The sequence below is a fragment of the Chrysemys picta genome, chromosome 5 (genome assembly GCF_011386835.1).
Source record: "Chrysemys picta bellii isolate R12L10 chromosome 5, ASM1138683v2, whole genome shotgun sequence".
Taxonomy (NCBI): domain Eukaryota; kingdom Metazoa; phylum Chordata; order Testudines; family Emydidae; genus Chrysemys; species Chrysemys picta.
This window is the reverse complement of record NC_088795.1, coordinates 66391457-66408471: the sequence shown is the minus strand read 5'-3', so window position 1 is coordinate 66408471 and position 17015 is coordinate 66391457. Positions and strand designations below refer to the sequence as shown.

The 17015-nt window shown below is 36.2% G+C and overlaps 1 protein-coding gene across 6 annotated transcripts in view; it reads left to right on the top strand.

Moving 5' to 3' along the window:
• The window catches only part of FSTL5 (follistatin like 5), a 639703-nt gene that overhangs the window by 451666 nt on the left and 171022 nt on the right, over positions 1–17015 (top strand). For all 6 annotated transcript variants that reach the window (XM_065596497.1, XM_065596498.1, XM_005299299.5 and 3 more), the window contains one exon: positions 10000–10166. In XM_065596497.1, coding sequence (XP_065452569.1) covers positions 10000–10166 — 167 coding nt within the window. The remainder of the gene's footprint in view (positions 1–9999; positions 10167–17015) is intronic.

Here is a 17015-nt window from a genome sequence, read left to right as displayed (position 1 = left end):
ATTGACTTTGTTATATATCACTGATCTTTCCCCCCACTCCAGTATTGATTGTTGTCTGCAGTTAGAAAGTAATTATTGCAGTATGCTTATTTGCACCCTTGTGTCTTGTATAGTAGAAATCCCAGTGACATAAACATGCTGGGTATGAGTGGGAGTGAGAATACACTGGCTGCAAGAGAAAGTGAGGGAAAATGTGTGTCAGTATGAGTAGGCTTTGTTTCTAACCATTCATAAACCTAGGCTCATGGTGATGTTCATGGGGATGTAAAATAAAAGTATTTGTAAATAGACTTTTCTCACTTTGTTTGTTTTCTCGTGGTCCCTGGAGAAACACAGAAACTAGAACTGTATTTTATGTGTAAGTAGTGTATCAGTTATCTTAAAGCCTAATATTAAAAGAGTATCTTCCATTAGAGGTACGTTGCCATACTAAGTATATCATTGTCCCTGCTGTCACTGAGAGCCCTTAAAAACTAAGGAATCCAGACTTTCATCCTTATTCACTTTTAGTAGCTTAAGTCCCACACATTCTGAATGTTACGTGTTTTGCTGAATAAATATGAACTTCAAGATGTAAAATTATTTGCTGAAATGGGGCCAGAGTATAGTACTACTGAATATTAGTAAGGGTGGAAGAGTCAGGCCCCAACTTTGAGTGCAACTTTCAAGATTGAACTAGACTGTATATTGCATTAAAGATAAAGACATTTATAAAGTTTGTTGGTGACCTTGGGCATGAAGAAACATAACCATTCTCACTGTGAGCTAGTATGAAAGGCAAGCTTCCTGAGTAGCTAAAGAAAATGAGAAGATAAACATAGGTTGATGTTTTCCACCCTTGGAGGCACCATGGCTTGAAAGGTTCTATGGCAACATTTCTGCTAATTCCTGCTCTGCTGAACATTTCAATTTGTAATATTTCTAGTTTGGCAAAGAGATGTAAAAGAGAAAAACAAAAATTGTAAAACAAAAATTGTAAAACAAAAATCGTAAAACAAGTGAGACTTTTGTATTTTATTTTATTTTTTTAAAGTTGCCACTCTGCAAATAACAGTTGACATTGTGGCATGATCTAGAGGTTAAGGGACAAGCCTGGGAGTCTTGAAGACTAGTCCAACTCTGGCTTCCTGTGTAACCTTGGACAAGTCAATTAATCCCCCTATGCCTCTGTTTTCCCAGGTGTAAATTAAAATTAATAGAGTCATGGTGTTTAAAGCCAGAAGGGACCACCAGATCATTTAGTCTGACCTCCGGCATTCCACAGGCCACTACCACCACCAATAACACTTTGTGAAGTTCTTCGAGATCATTGGATGAAAAGATAACTGATACACTACTATAAATGAACAAAGGATGTGTTTGTCTCCTAGAAGTAATTATGTAGCTAAACAGATAGTTTCAGGAAGTCCACCCCGAATACATCTCTAATAATGTGGAGGGAACAGGGGTTTGAAATATTCCAAATGGATACATCTGACCTTAGAAACTATAGTACATGACCACAGATCTTCTACTTGATTCATTTCTTTCTTTACTTTTAAAAAAAAGATTTTCTAGACATTCATAACTGTATGTCACATGATGAGTCCAGTAAAACAAAGTGTAAATCACATTTACATGTCTCTTCTGGGCAATATGTCTCTTTGGGGGGAGGGATAGCTCAGTGGTTTGAGCATTGGCCTGCTAAACCCAGGATTGTGAGTTCAATCCTTGAGGGGGCCGCTTAGGGATCTGGGGCAAAATCAGTACTTGGTCCTGCTAGTGAAGGCAGGGGGCTGGACACAATGACCTTTCAAGGTCCCTTCCAGTTCTAGGAGATGGGATATCTCCATTATTATTATTATTATTATTTAATATATTAAGCTCTGACTTATGGAGCATGCCTTTTGGAAAAGAACAAATTGGTGTAATTTTTCTTCTTGTCTAAATAGAAGATTAATATTTATATCCAGAGAAAACTGAAATATTGAGTTTTATGATTTAATGATGAAATAAAGCTTTTCTTCTTAAAGCTATTGAAATACTACTTTGATGCCTACTCTTTGAAACACATTAGACAAAATTTACTATCTTTTTAATTGTGCTAATGCTAATCACTAAGTGTTGCCTTTGTGTGTAAAAAGGAGCCAGTTAAGGATCTCAGCATGTTCATAGGTTGCTGTTTTGTCATAATCTAAAGATTAATGCCTGTTTTATATGAACTTAACTTGCTAATTAAAGAAGAATGGAGAAAAGTGAAGCCTTTGGGAGTCACTCCAGTTATTTAAAGACTGAAAGATAAAATAATTGAAGGTCTAGCACTTGGCAGTGAAATGGTTAGCCTGGGATGAATCCTGAAGGGTTGTCAAGATTCAATAAAGGCCTCCAGTGTATGGAAGGTAATATACTAAACTTCTTCAAATTATTCAAACCGTTCTCCCCTTAATTGCATTAGAAGACGAAAGCCCTATAAAGTTAAGATTTTCACATTTCAGCAATTATATGCTTGAGATGTGAAAGGGAGATTAAGAATTTGTTGTAAACTGAGAGTTTCATTTGATTCCATGGAAATTTCAGAATGACTGAAGTAATTGTACAGAAGATGGAAGAGTGAGAATGATATCGTTATATGATTTCTGCAGAAGAAAACCAGCAAGTTGTCCTGCGAGCTAAATGATGTGCACTGAAGAAGAAAGCATAATGTGGCAGGAAATAACTGTCAGGAACAGAGCAGCCAGTTCAATGTTTGCTCCACCCTAAATACTGTGTATTCACTTCTGTTGTTTCTAGCTAAATACTCTTTAGGCTTTTTGCCTTTTTGAGTGAGTCAGCCTGGCTGGGGGTAAGAGAGAACAGATTGAGAGAAGCCACAATGTTCTTGTTGCCATGAACATCTCTCCAGGGATTCCTGCTGGTGGAAACAGCAGGAACTTCTCCTCAGCACCTTCTTCCTGACAGCTTTAAATTCCATACATGTTCCTAACTATGCTGCTTCTTTTAACGTATGTCACTTTTAGATTATTTTGGATTAGATTAATCCAGCTGCCAAAAATACAACTTTCAATATTCCAACTCTCAGAACCCCATCTCCCTTCTCCAAAATGAGAAGCTGTAGAAAACACTTCGTAAGATACAGAGCCTCATTTTCACTGAAAATATCCTTTCTAATAATAGATCAAAAGCTTTTGGTTTTGACTGGGTTGGAATTGGTTCAAAGCAGGACCTGCAGAAGTGTAGTTTGGATTGGTTTGTTTGTTTTTAAATGAACAATGGCTAAGAGAATTTGTTATAGGATAAAGGGCTTTTCATTTCCAGGACACTGGTTCTAATTGAGTCCAGGTCATTAGTTGCTTTAAGTCATTACGAGCTGATGGCTCTTCAATAATCTAGGTGAAATGAATTGCTGTTCTCAGTCCAATTTGTAGGGGACAGGTGTCCACAGAAGAATACTCTCTTAATTATCAATTACTTGCATCTTTGTCGGCCTCAACATGAGGCCATGGATTTTGAAAGGACATAAACCCCATTTTCACCTGGAGTCGTGGTCCCTCCAGCTCAGGGCTGAGACACAGAGTTGGACACTGTATGGAAAGTTACTCTTGGCTTGATATTCCATTGTTCTGCTGCTTTTGACACCAGCGCAAAGTGGGTATAAAATGCTACCAAATCAGAATGGTAGAATTTAGTATGCGCTCATTTTGCATTGGTGTAAATGACTACACAAGGAGCAGAACAAAAGAGTAAGCTTCTGCTACTACCTGTACAGTACTGCTTGCTCTGCACTGGATAAGATGGATGGATGTGGATAAAAAAAGCAGTATATTTGGGAAACAAATGTTTAAAATGCTATATAATGTGTCGTAAACAATTGCCTCTCCCGCTAAGTATGGATGCGGTCAACTGATCTTCATTGCAGAAATGCTGTCTTCTAGCAGAGGCACCATTGCAGCACTCTGGGGATTCAGATTCTCTAGTTCAAAAGGTCCCTGCTTTGACTGCTGTGTGCCTACTCGTTGGAGTCTCTGGCTGGCTTCTCTCTGCATCCCACATGGCAGGAGGAGGGTGGGGGAAGAAAAGGAGGCATCGCCTGCGTCCTCATGTCTCCAGAATGTTGTCCTAGAGCCTTCAGAGTATCCTATGATTAGGGCCCTACCAAATTCACAACCGTGAAAAACGTTTCACGGACCGTGAAATAAGCTCTTCCCCATGAAATCTGATCTCCCCCATGCAACTGGGAGCACCCCAGCTGGGGGCTCCTTTCTGCGAGTCCCTGCTGGGCAGGGAGGGACAGGACTTGCCTTCCCCTTAACAGCCGCTCTTGGGGGGAGATCAGACTCACCTCTGAGTGCCTCTCTCTAGTGCAGGAAGCTCTGGGGCTCAGATGTCCCCCTGCTCCTAGGAGTGCCCCAGCCGGGGACTCCTAGCTGCGAGTCCTGGCTGGGCTGGGGAGGGAATCAGATGCACCTCCAGGTGCATTTTGGGTTGAAATTTCAGATGTGAAATTGACCATGAAAATGATCAAAATGGACTGTGAATTTGGTAGGACCCTACCTATGATGTACCAGTTCCCTGATATTTTATAGTTTGGATGATGGGACTCAGTGTTCTTCCCCCTTTGTTTGGAGGGGAAAGCCCACTGAGATTTTAATTAAATAAAAAATTAACAGGAGGTAGAAACCCATTCTAAGTGGGCTGTGTTGATGTGTCTAAAATTCAGTCTGAAGAAAAATAGGACTGTTACTGCCTCTTTTTTAATTTTTAACTTCTGAGAGTGAGTGTAACAGGGGCTTTTCCTTTCTTCCTCCAATTATGTATGTGTACAGGGGAGGCTAGTGGATTTATATACACAGTACTAAGAAGGAAATAGGTTGAAAAACAGCATTGTTTTGTGTCAGTACTCACTACATTATACAGATTTAGGTTTATTGGCTCTGGTTCTGGCAGAGAAAATCCTCCTGGCTCTGTGTGATGTGATGCAGTTATTAAAAAGCATGCTTTTCTAACATAAGAAGCATTTAGTGGGTCACACATTTACTGTGTTGTTTACAGCAGGCTGGCCTGTTTAAATTGCCAAGACTGCGTAGCTAGATGGCAAGCTCTAAAATATAGTACAGCAGAAATACAGCTGAATACGTCAATTTTATCCATGTTTGGTTCAAGTATTCTTAAGTGTTGTTATTCTAAACTTTTATTTATTTAGAATTAAAAAAAGAGGGGGGGACTCAAGCTTTAGGCTCTTTGTATTAAAAATAACTGAATAAAAAGATACACTATATAAACATTGTTAGTGGGGTACTTTGGATATTTCATGAAATGGATACTAACCAGCTATCTTATAATTCCAGTAGGAAAATGTAATAAATTTGATTCTCTTCCTCTCATACAAGTACAGTAGTCACATTTTAAAACTTTTCATTTTTCTTAGATAACTAAACACCACTGTATTTGCAATATCCCCCTCGGTGTTCTCCATAGGAAATATAAAGAGGACAATGAAAAATGCAGAGCAGAATTAATCTATTTTAAGTGCAATGACTGTATTACACATTTTTGATTTATATGATTCTGTAACAGCGCAAAATTTTGTGGTTTTAGTAAGAAGTGTTACACCAACATTGTGCTTAGTTTTTCTTAGGTGTTGAATATGAACTGTTCTCATACATTTCAACTGGATGTCTGTATGATCAGCACTTCTGAAAACCAGACCCATATAAAACAGAAAACACTGGAAAATCCAGAAGTGAAGATAATTTAGTTGGTCATTTGCTTTTAAATATTATATTACTTGCATCTTGTAAGCATCATAAAAGAAGTGGATTTCCTGGAGGCTTGGCAAACTGAATTAGTGAGGACATTCCATGCATAGGGGATTGTATGCGATAAATATATGGATCTGAGATACTATAACAACTTCCCCTACTTCAGAAATATATTGCCTCTTTAATTTTTACCATAATCTAAATAAGAAGCTTGAGACAAGAGACCATGCAACCCTTTTAATCTTCTTTGAATTAATAACTTCACTCCACAATGTGTTTTCTGCAAATGCTTAGGACTTAAATAACAACTTTCCCCATAAAAGTGCTTTACAAATATAAATTAATTAATCCTCATGCCAAACCTGGGAGGTAGCTAATTAAGTAATTTTTACTCCTATTTTACAGACAAACTGAAGCAGAGAGTTTGATTGACATTCCAATGACCATAAAAAAAGAATCTTTGTCAGAGCCAGAATTAGAATTCTGATATCCTTGGTTCCAATTCCTCTGCTCAGGCCACTAAGAACACCATATTTCTAACACCTACCTCCTTAAAAATGTGTGTATTAATTATGCCAGATTGATAATGTAGATTGTGTGCTTCTAATGCTAACCAGTTAAATAAATATTGCCTCACTGTTCCTTAACTGTATCTGTGTGCTTATTTTTTCAATATTTAAACCTTTTAATTGTCAAAGTTTCAGTAATTTTGTCTTCCTTTGAGAGCCATGTATACTGTGGAGACACTCTTTTTCCTTTTCACAAACTTATTCAGTTTCTCTAACCTATTGTATTTGAATTACTGAGATCCGCCAATCTTATTGGACTCTGTTATTTTTGCTCTTTGGGTGATATACTTTTGCAAATAGGTCATCAGAACATAGCCTATCATTCCGAGCTAAATTCTAACCTCCTTCTATTCCCTCTACTTTTTCATTTAGAATAAACTACATGCACTTTAATTCTTGTCCTCAGCTGTTGTGTAGCATTGTTATGCTCTATAATAGCTGCCATGTTCCCTCACAGAAGTAGGTTGCTCGGTGGATGTAGTGATTCATGTATGTACTCCGTAAAGTGTTTTGATCTCTTTTGGATTCAAAGGAGTTTCATGCATGTAATATGTGCTCTTTACTGTTACTGTTATGAGTTTCATAAGAAGTCAAAGGAAACATTACACTTACTGCAGTAATCCAAAAGAAATTAACTTAGTTCTGTTCCTTTTTAAAGGAAATAACTTGAAATCCTATTGTGCTCAGTAGATCATGGATAATAAAGTTCTTCTGAGAGGTAGAAAGAGAGACCATTCCCACCTTCATTAGCAGTGCTAGCCTGATCAATAAACCATGATATCATTGACAGAAAGAAGGAAGGCATAAGCACAGTAGATTTGTCACTAAAGGAACCACAACAAATTCCTTCCTCTTATTTTCTGAACACAGAAACCAATCAGTTGTGCAAATAAATATTCTAATGAGAGGGTGATTGAGCCAGATTTAAGTGTGAAGTGTTATGCTTTATTGAGACTCCTTGGTCAGGGTGGATTAATTCAAATCAAAGCAAATTAAATCAACTATTTTAATCATAATTTAAATCAGAAAGCAGGAAACTTTGATTTAAATAATTGATTTTAATCTTCCTTTGCATTTGTACTTTTTAATTATATTCCTAAAGAAAGGTTGATTCTCACTGGTTGGTAACTATTAAAATATGTTGATTTGCAACTAAACATAGCCTTTACATTAAATTTGTTTTTCTTCTTGCAAACCAAGAGGATATGCTGTATCTATACACTCAATTAAGTAATTATATATCTTAGCACACTGACTCAGATTCTTAAAGTTTACATTTTATATTATGTTAAAATGGTAAATGATGCATTTCTTATTTACTAGGTGATTTATTTATTTTAATTCATATGTTGTGTCAAATGCTATTTGGATGGTAATTGGAATTCAATTAAAAATACACAAATCAAGTTTTATATTTTTTTGTTTGTTTATTTATGGGTTTGGGTTTTTTTGGTAAATTTAATTGATTTTTTTTTTCTGGTCACCATGTCCTTGAAGATAGTAGAATATTGTACATTTAGAAATGTCTACGTTTTTATTCTTGGATTAATAGAAGTGAACAAGCTTTCCTGCTTTTTTCAACTCCCAATCAGTTTCTTAACTTTAAATGAACTAGACATTGAACTGAGCTATTTGAGTAAACTGAAATGAAGAAAATATTCTCTACACCTGCAGAAGAGGCTATTGTCTGGCTATGCTGAAAGAATGACAGGAGACATTAGATATGGGTTTAATCAGGCCGCAACTTTATTATTAGACAGATGTCTGGGACTAACACAGTGGATAAAATGTGTGCAGTGCAGGTGCAAAATTTATGTCCCTCCAGCAGATTCACTGCTGGGACCTTACCAATTCCAGCCAATTATGGGGCGGGGGGGGACTTTCACCAGCCCCCGCCCCCCTTTCATCCAAGTCCCTCCAGCAATTCCCTTGCCGGGACCTTACCGATCACACCCCCTCGTTGGAGGGGTTAAGGTGGACTATAATGAGTGGGGGTTTGGCTCCCTGCTGTACCAATCAAACGAGTCCCCAACTGCCCCCGGCTTTCTCCATTACCAAGCACTTCTCCTTAATTCCTTTTCCAAGCCATTTTTTTGTTCTTTTGTTCTTTTGTTTTTTGTGCCTTAATTTATAGAGTACCTGCACTGAACATGCCAGGCCCAGCTGACCTTTTTAAACCCTTCATTCCGAGGTGGTGAGTCATCCACCACACTGACTGCTCTTCCAGAAGCTTTACACGTTCCCTCCTCCGCCAAGCCAGAAAACATTGCCTTCTTCTCCCAGCCAGCCAGCCAAACTCCTCCCTGCTTAAGTGCCGGGTGGCAATTGGCAAAAGCTGGTTTAGCATGCCAACACACTGTAGTTTCAGGTGCTTAGCTAGTGGCTTCCATTGATTCAGTGCTTTTATTTTCTTTACAACTTCAGCAGCAAACATGCATTGCCTAATCTTATTTTCCTTTTATTTAATTTACATGATCTTAATATATAGTAAATTTAAGCCTTAACACAGGTTGTCATAATTTCCAACTTAATTTTGAATAGGTTTATTTTTAAAAGAAAAATGTGTGCAATTTAAATAAAAAATCCAATTTAAATAAAAAAAACTGATTATTTTTATTTATTTGTTTTAAAAAAATCAGTGATTTTGAACCACCCTGTATTTGGTCAATGCAACATTAACACCTTATTATACTGTGGGACATTATTTGTAGCTTTTCATTAGTACTAAAATGTACACTTTTTCTCAACTTTTTGGAAACATTCCTTTCTCTTTTTAGGTTATAATATTAATTTTCACCTCTTCCCTGGAGAATTTTAGATTAGGTAGGAAAAGTCTTCTTTTGGATGTTCGTATTTCTGGGACACATTTTCTGACATAGTTCTTTCAGTATTCTTTAAATTGGTTTAAACTGGGATTTTGTCCATATTGTCTGCAACATGTTCCATTAGAGCAAATGTTTGCAAATAGCTTCAAAGCAGGGTTTTTTGGTATAGTCTCATCAAAATACTATGTTGTTTTTTATTTAATATGTATAAAAATATTTGTACAAATGTTTCTCCACAATAAATCAGTTTAAATCAGCTTCATCGCTTGCCTGCCATAACCTTATTTTCTTGAGTTAAACTGATTCTAAACAAAGATGGACTAGATATAAAGAAACAAACCTACATTTTACAAATCTCCTGTTTCAGAGCTTTATCTTAAACTCCCGAAACACATTTTATTTCCCCACTCATGTGTTTCCAAATACATCAGCATATTTTATTCATTCAGCTCCATTTATGTTCTGACTTAGCAGGAAATGAACATGTCTCAATGGATATTATAATGATATATTGGTGAATAAACTGATCTGTTTTGGTTCAATTGCAGATGCTGGCTTGGCAGTTAAATAACTTTGTGTCTACCACCTTTAGATCCAATCTGCCATATTTATTATAACCATATCTCTGACATTTATTTCATGTTAAATGCTTCTTTTCTGACTAGGTGATACTTGTCAGTCAATTTAATTGAAATCTCCTGCTGACCTTTTATTTGGAACAGTTTAAATTTCCAACAGTCCTTTGAAAGTTCTTTTCCCTTTGATTCAAATTAGAATCCTTAAATTACCAAGGTGTGGAAATTGCATGCCAATTAACCTTATGAAACTGCATGCTAATTAACTTTACAAACAATATATCTTTTACAGAGATTGTTCAGCTGAGTTTGCCAGATGATCAGAAAATAAGTATCACTACAGCAACAGTAGGACAAAGTGCTGTCCTAAGTTGTGCCATTCAGGGAGCCCTGAGACCTCCTATCTTCTGGAAAAGGAACAATGTCATTCTAAATAACTTAGATTTGGAAGACATCAATGTAAGTAATGAAGGGTTCCAAAATGATTTAATGTCCTCATTATAAAATGTTAGCCATACAAAATTAGCAGTGTTATTTGACAAGCTGATAATTGCCTCTGATGGGATATTATTCACAAATGTTTTAACCAGATGTTTGCTAGTAAGATAGAAAAGAGAGGAAGTGAAAGAGCTAATATGCTTATTTTTATTTATGTATCTTTGCCTTATTTTGTGTCATACTGAGCTGGATATATTTAATTGTGAATGTTTCTTTACAGCCTAAACCAAATGAAAATTGAATTGTTTTCAGATCTTTACTTATCTATTGTTTTGTAATGATAGTGCACTGTTATAATATGACCCCAGTAACATTTGGATAATCAAGTTTGTGAAGTATATGCAATTTGAGATAGAGTATCTGTCTACTTACCTTGGTGAATTCTGGGTTTAGCATATCTCTGCTGACAAATGTAGAGCTATATTTAGGTTTTTATACAATACTTGTCCATAAAATGAAGCAACCAAGAAAATATCTTTTAAGTGTAGTATTTTAATATCTGGCACATATTGTAGTTTTAATTTAATTATTGGTCTTTTAGTGCCAGTGTTCACCAGTTTGTCCATGGTCACTTGTTTATCAGCAACTGAGTTTGTTATACCTTTTATGATGACCAGTAGTGACTGCAACGTCTACTTGTGCTCCCATTTAAGTCAATGATAAAACTCCCGCTGTAGCGGAAGATTCAATAGTAAGAGTCACACACAGAGAAATCAAGATGTATCCGGTAACTGTTTCAGAGAATGAATATAGCAATGTAAGAATATTAAGACAAGATCACATATTAAAATATAATTGGTGTCATACTACATATAATAACATCAAGATTTTGTCCATGAAAATGAATCATGGTACAAACAGATTATAATAAGAAGAGTAACTGCTGACTTTTTTCTTTAAAAAGGGAAACTTTTTCATAATAAAGGACTTACTGTGAATAGGAGTCTTTATTAAGAATCTGATAGTGTATATTGTATATCTTTATATGATCATGATTATCACTAATTTTTGGTAGCATTTTAATTATAAATCACTTTCTTTAGAATTACAATTTTGCCACACACAAAAACAAACAAACACCTCCAGATGAAACTGGCCATACAAACTTTTTAAAGTTTCTGTTTAAATTGTGCTAAAGTAATAATGTTTAAATTATTATTTTTTTGAATTTATTGCTTTGGTCTGGCCATTTTAAGTTACCAAATATAAAAATTTAGAACTGTGAGATTTTATATCTTTTGTTTCAAGAAAATCTCCATATTAAAGTTATTCTTAGATAGGTTTGGAAGGATTTAATTTTTATCAGTAAATATCAATAAATGTTGATATCAGTGTACACATACAAACCAAAGAAAAATATTTACGTCGATAATAATTGAAATTTACAGATAGGCAAAGTAAGAAAAATCCTGCTTGAGAACCTATTGGAGTTTAATTTAAGGTTATTTTCTTTTTGACAATGATGTTGATCATTTGTGTTAACGGTTATAAGGCTTTAACTTTTGAAGCTCAACATCTACTGTCATTAAATAATTATTCTCTAGCTCTCTTATTGTCTGACCCCCCCCCCCCCGAATTTCCCACAACTGTGAAAACTTAAATTGATAAAAATGGGGGGGGGGTCGAGCTTAACACCCATAATTTTGCACAAGTGTAAAAAATGTACATAGATAAAAATTGAATAAATGCTTAAAAATAAACATTGATATTATCCCTCATAATTATATTAAAATAATCAAATTCTGCCAAGCCTATTCATAGAACACCAAGAGTGTACATAGCACTTTTATAGGCAAATAGGAATATTCCTGCCCCATAAAACTTTGAATATGATTTAGTCATGGCTCAGGATTACATTACAAACACAGGGAGATCACTGTTGTTAGAATAATAAACTACCAACGATACAATTTGTATTGATCGAAAAAAACATGCTACCATCCACTCGAGAATTTGCTTCCAATTCCAGTTGTTTGTCCTGCTTGCAGGCTTATATAAACAGAGCATATCATTTGCAAGCATTCTAATTTTCAGTTGTTGCACTTTTCAGAAAATTTTGTATGGATGACATGTCAACAATCAATTAATATTTCTCCCATCCTTTCTGACCTGCCACTTACCTCCATAGCACCTTTCTTCATCCTCCAACTAGTCCAAGAAAGTTTGAACTTACTTTTGAAGCTAAAATCATCACAAGCATAGATGGGCATAAATGCATTGACTTCAAGGGAGTTGCACCAACTTACTCCAATGTTGAATTGCAACTCCTTAAGTCGTTGCTGTTCCATGAGAATTATTTTCCATGTTGTGCTATTTTACATCACTTTGATCTAAGTTTTTTCTTTATTTCTGCAGTTCTCCTCATGGATTTTCAGGTGTTTCTTTGCTTAGTCCATGCCCTTCCAGTCCCTGGTTCATTTGATATTCTCCATCTATTTAGTCCATTTACTTTGAAAGTTGTCATGCAGTCATTATATAATATCCATTTAGGCAACGTATCAAAAAATAAAAACCTGGGAGAACAAAGAACAGTAGTTGGATAGCTCCACAGAGGAGAGTTGCATTTTAAATCCCACTACAGAAAATGAATTTAGCACTTAAAGATACCTGGATCTTAAAATAAACACTTAAAAAGAGAACAATTGTGTGTTACAATGTATACCATACTTTAGCTAACAAATAATTTGTTGTACTTACTGAGGCAATTTTAACATTCAAAGTAGTTGCATAATTTCAAATATCTCCAGAGGGGATGTGTTTTGCGCTCACCTGTAATTATATTATAGACTATGGTGTATTTGCTTAGCAGAGAGAATCAATTTTAATTTACAGTTATACAACAGCAGCATAGTCTAGTGTCATTAATGGCACACTATTTTTTAAATAACATGACAACAGATGATCTGGAAGGACAGCAAAGGACTTTCTGCCAGCAAAATGCCTCAGAGATCAGTTTCACTGGATGCCAGTGTAACCCTCACACCTTCTGGGTGTGGTGTTCTGTCCCATCTAGTGACACCGAGACCACTTAGAGTTAAATGAGTCTCCTCTACAGCCTTAGCTAAGAGCCAGTTGGCTTTTAGCTCATGCTGTAGAGGCTCTTGCACTAAACTCCAGAGGTCCCAGGTTCAATCCTGCCTGCTGACGAGCAGGGTCTGTCAGCATTACACCAGTACTTGTGTGAGAGATTGATCCTGCATCGGCCTAAGCAGCACAGCTGCAAGCATGAATAGAATTTGTACATCCTGGCAAACACACATGAAAAAACTCCAGATTTAGAAAGATGACAGCCTTCCCCTACATACAGCTTTTCACACAGCAATCTGGGGTGAAATCCTAAACCCACTGAAGTCAATGGGAGTTTTGCCATTGACTTCAATTGGGTCAGGATTTCATTCCATATATCTAAATCACCTATAATAAACTCCAGTTTTGTGCCATAATACATACATGGAAAAGTGGAGTCAGAAATAGGCCAGGGCCTCCTTTCATCCAATCCTGAAGATTTAATTTGGGTACTGAATAGCTACTTTGATCAGGTATCCATTGGTGTTATTTTCTTTAAACTCTGAGGACATAAAATATAGAAAAAATATTGTCTCCTTTTACTGTTCTCCATCCTCTCATCTCGTTACCCACTCTCTACCAGCAATAGCACTTTTCTTTCATTACAACACGTCTGGTCACTCTTTTAATATTATTATATTTATACTACAACTAGTCAGATAACTAGTCCACTCTAAAAGTTTGTTTTGCTGACATAACTGAATTGGTTGTTCTTTCAATGATCTCCGTTTAGCATCTAGGTTTTAAGTAAACTAAAGGCATCCCAGCTATTTCTGAAGTACCTTGATGGGAGGAGAAATATACTGTTCCTTTTAGGAAATGTGAATTTGGAAGGAAAAAACAATTTCTCTTTTCTCAACAACAACGTTAGAGATGTTTTGGGGTTTAGCTTTCACTAGTAAAGACAGCAGCATATCAAGTACACATCTGAGGCGTAATCATCCTGCTTTGTCCTGCACTGTGAGGGAAAGAACTTTTCATGGGTTCCACCATTTTTTTACACAGGGAAGTATCAGCTGCCTGAGAGATACACTTACACCCTACCTGCATTTGCAAAGGCATGTTCCTTCTTGCCCTCTCCCCATTTTCTTTCCCCAAAGCCCATCAGTGAATCCATGAGAAGTTAATATCTCAGAGATAATGCTCCTTTCCGTAATGTGGAATTCTGTTTCACTAAAGATTCCAAATCACATCCTCTGTGAAGGAAGCCTAAAGGGGGAAGCAGTTGACACAACTACTACTGAAGAAATACAGAGCTTCCTCAGAGACGGCCTTCTTTAGATATCTTAGGATACATGGATTGTTGGAGTAGAGCCCCCCTGTTGGAACTGCAAGGGAAAAACCTGCCCACACTCCACTGAATGGTTTGGAAAAAGCTCTTAGGAGGACCTTATGGAGTACTCCCTGTCCATGGACCTGTCCCGCAGGATGAAGTGATCAGGCCCTTGTTTTATGATATTGTATGTATTATAAGAGGAGGATGCTTTAGATATTTGAGGCTGATGGCAATATTCTTAGATATGGTTATCCTTTGTGCCAAACAGTATTTTGTATCCTCTATTTGTTCTGTATTCAGATTAGAATTTCAGTCTACCTAGATAAAAATACAGTATTGTTAGGTAAACTGGCTTCTGACTAGCTAGTTTTAAAATAAATTCTTTAAAATTTCCCTCAGTAAATAATGGTCAGTCAACCAGCAATGCAATTAGTTGCCACATATTCCACTTGGTGCACAATCTTTAGTGTGTGTTCCCAACAGACTGTATGAATGTCATTTTAACAAACTAGTTGTCACTTTTCCTCATAATTTATTTTATTGACACACTCAAACTTATCTCTTGCCTTGCTCCTATACTTTATTGATTATATTTTCTGAAGTAGTCACATTTGATTAATAATAATTCATCAAAGTTGCCACATTTCTATTTTGATCTGTCCTTTATCTTTAGATATTAAGAGTCTTCCAAGTCTTGAGTATTGTTTACCTTTTGTCTCTTTCTTTATTTGATCAAATACCAATACTGCTAGCTCTGTTAGATCTTTAGAATTAAATATCAAAACAATTACATTTGTTTTAAAATTTCACTGATACAACTGCCTATTATTTAATAATACATACAGCTTTTTTAGTCCTTACGACTCATACAAGATAGTTTGTATCTTATTTATTTATATTTTTATGGAAAAAGTATTTTGTTTTGACCAGTGTTATCCCTATATTTACTAGCCCTTTTCCACAATCACTTTTTCCATCTCTTTTTTGGACCCTTATTCGCAATGAGCTGTATTTAGTGAAATAGTGATATTATTCACATGATCCACTGGCATTCAAGAAGTAAGACTTGTATGATCAGGCTCTTTTTATATGCAGCACCGCATTGGCTTTCATCTGTTTGAACATTAAGAGGACTCTGTACATTTATATTTTTATTGTATTTTAATATTTTTCATTATGTTGTTCACTGCTATAGAGTAGGTGCTATGGGTCTAGAGATCTGCTCAGCACAGGAGAGAAAGGGGAAGGAGGTGCATTGGGGTGCCAGTTACAGTTCACCAATAATTTGGGTTGTTTGGACTTGGTATATGTCAGAGCTCTAGGTGCTCTGACTTAAGCTAAGAGGGAATAGTCTCCCAGAACCTTATGCCAACTATAGTCTGAGCTGTGGCCACATTTGATATGTTGGTGGCTAGCTAGTTATGTCAGCTATATGTCAACTGGGAATTCTGCCATGGTGGAAGAATTCCCTGCTGGGGAGATACATGGGCTTTCTACTTCCTTTGTGCTACAGGGTTATTGCAGAAGTAGCATTTGCCTGAACCTCTGCTTGTTGATATCATTTCAATGGGAACAAAATCAAGCTCAGAGGGCCAAACTGATCAAGACACACAGAAGTATGAAGACAAACAGGGATGGATTTAAGTGGCAGGCCTCAACTTTATTAATTTAACACCGTGGAAGGGTGCTTTCTAACTCATCTCTCCCAACTCTCCCATACCAGGCATTTAAGTGGGCTAAGAGACCAGAAAAGTTAAGGACAATAAGGAGGGTTTTTTTTAATATATTAGTAACAAAAAGAATCCTGACAATGATATTGACTTAACATTAGATGGAAATGGTAAAATTATCAATAGCAATGCAGAAGAGGCAAAGGTGTGCAGTAAATATTTCTGTTTTGTATTTGGGGATAAAATAGATGATATAGCCTAATCATATGGTGATGGTAACTCTTTCTATTCCACTAGTCTGTCTGGTGGACGTTAAACAGAAACTACTAAAGACAGACATTTTTAAATCAGCGGGTTCAGATAAGTTACAGCCAAGAGTTTTAAAAGAGTGGTCTGAAGAGCTCACTGGACCATTAATGTTGACTTTCAGGGAAAGTTCTAGAAGACTGGAAGAAAGCTAATGCTGCGCCAATTTTTAAAAAGGGTAAATGGGATGACCTTGATAATTATTAAAGATAATGGAAAGGCTGATACAGGCCTTGATTAATAAAGAATTAAAAAAAGAATGATGTATTTACTGCAAATCAACAGGAGTTTATGGAAAAATAGATCCTGTCAAACTAAATTGATATCTTTGTTGAGATTACACGTTCGGTAGCTAAAGGTAATAATGTTGATGTAATATACTTAGACTCACTGCTTTTGTGTATTCACTTGTAATGTAAGATTGTAAAGGAATGGATCTTCTTTTTGTTGTGTACCTAGCACAACTGGACACTGATCTAATTGAGCCCTCTA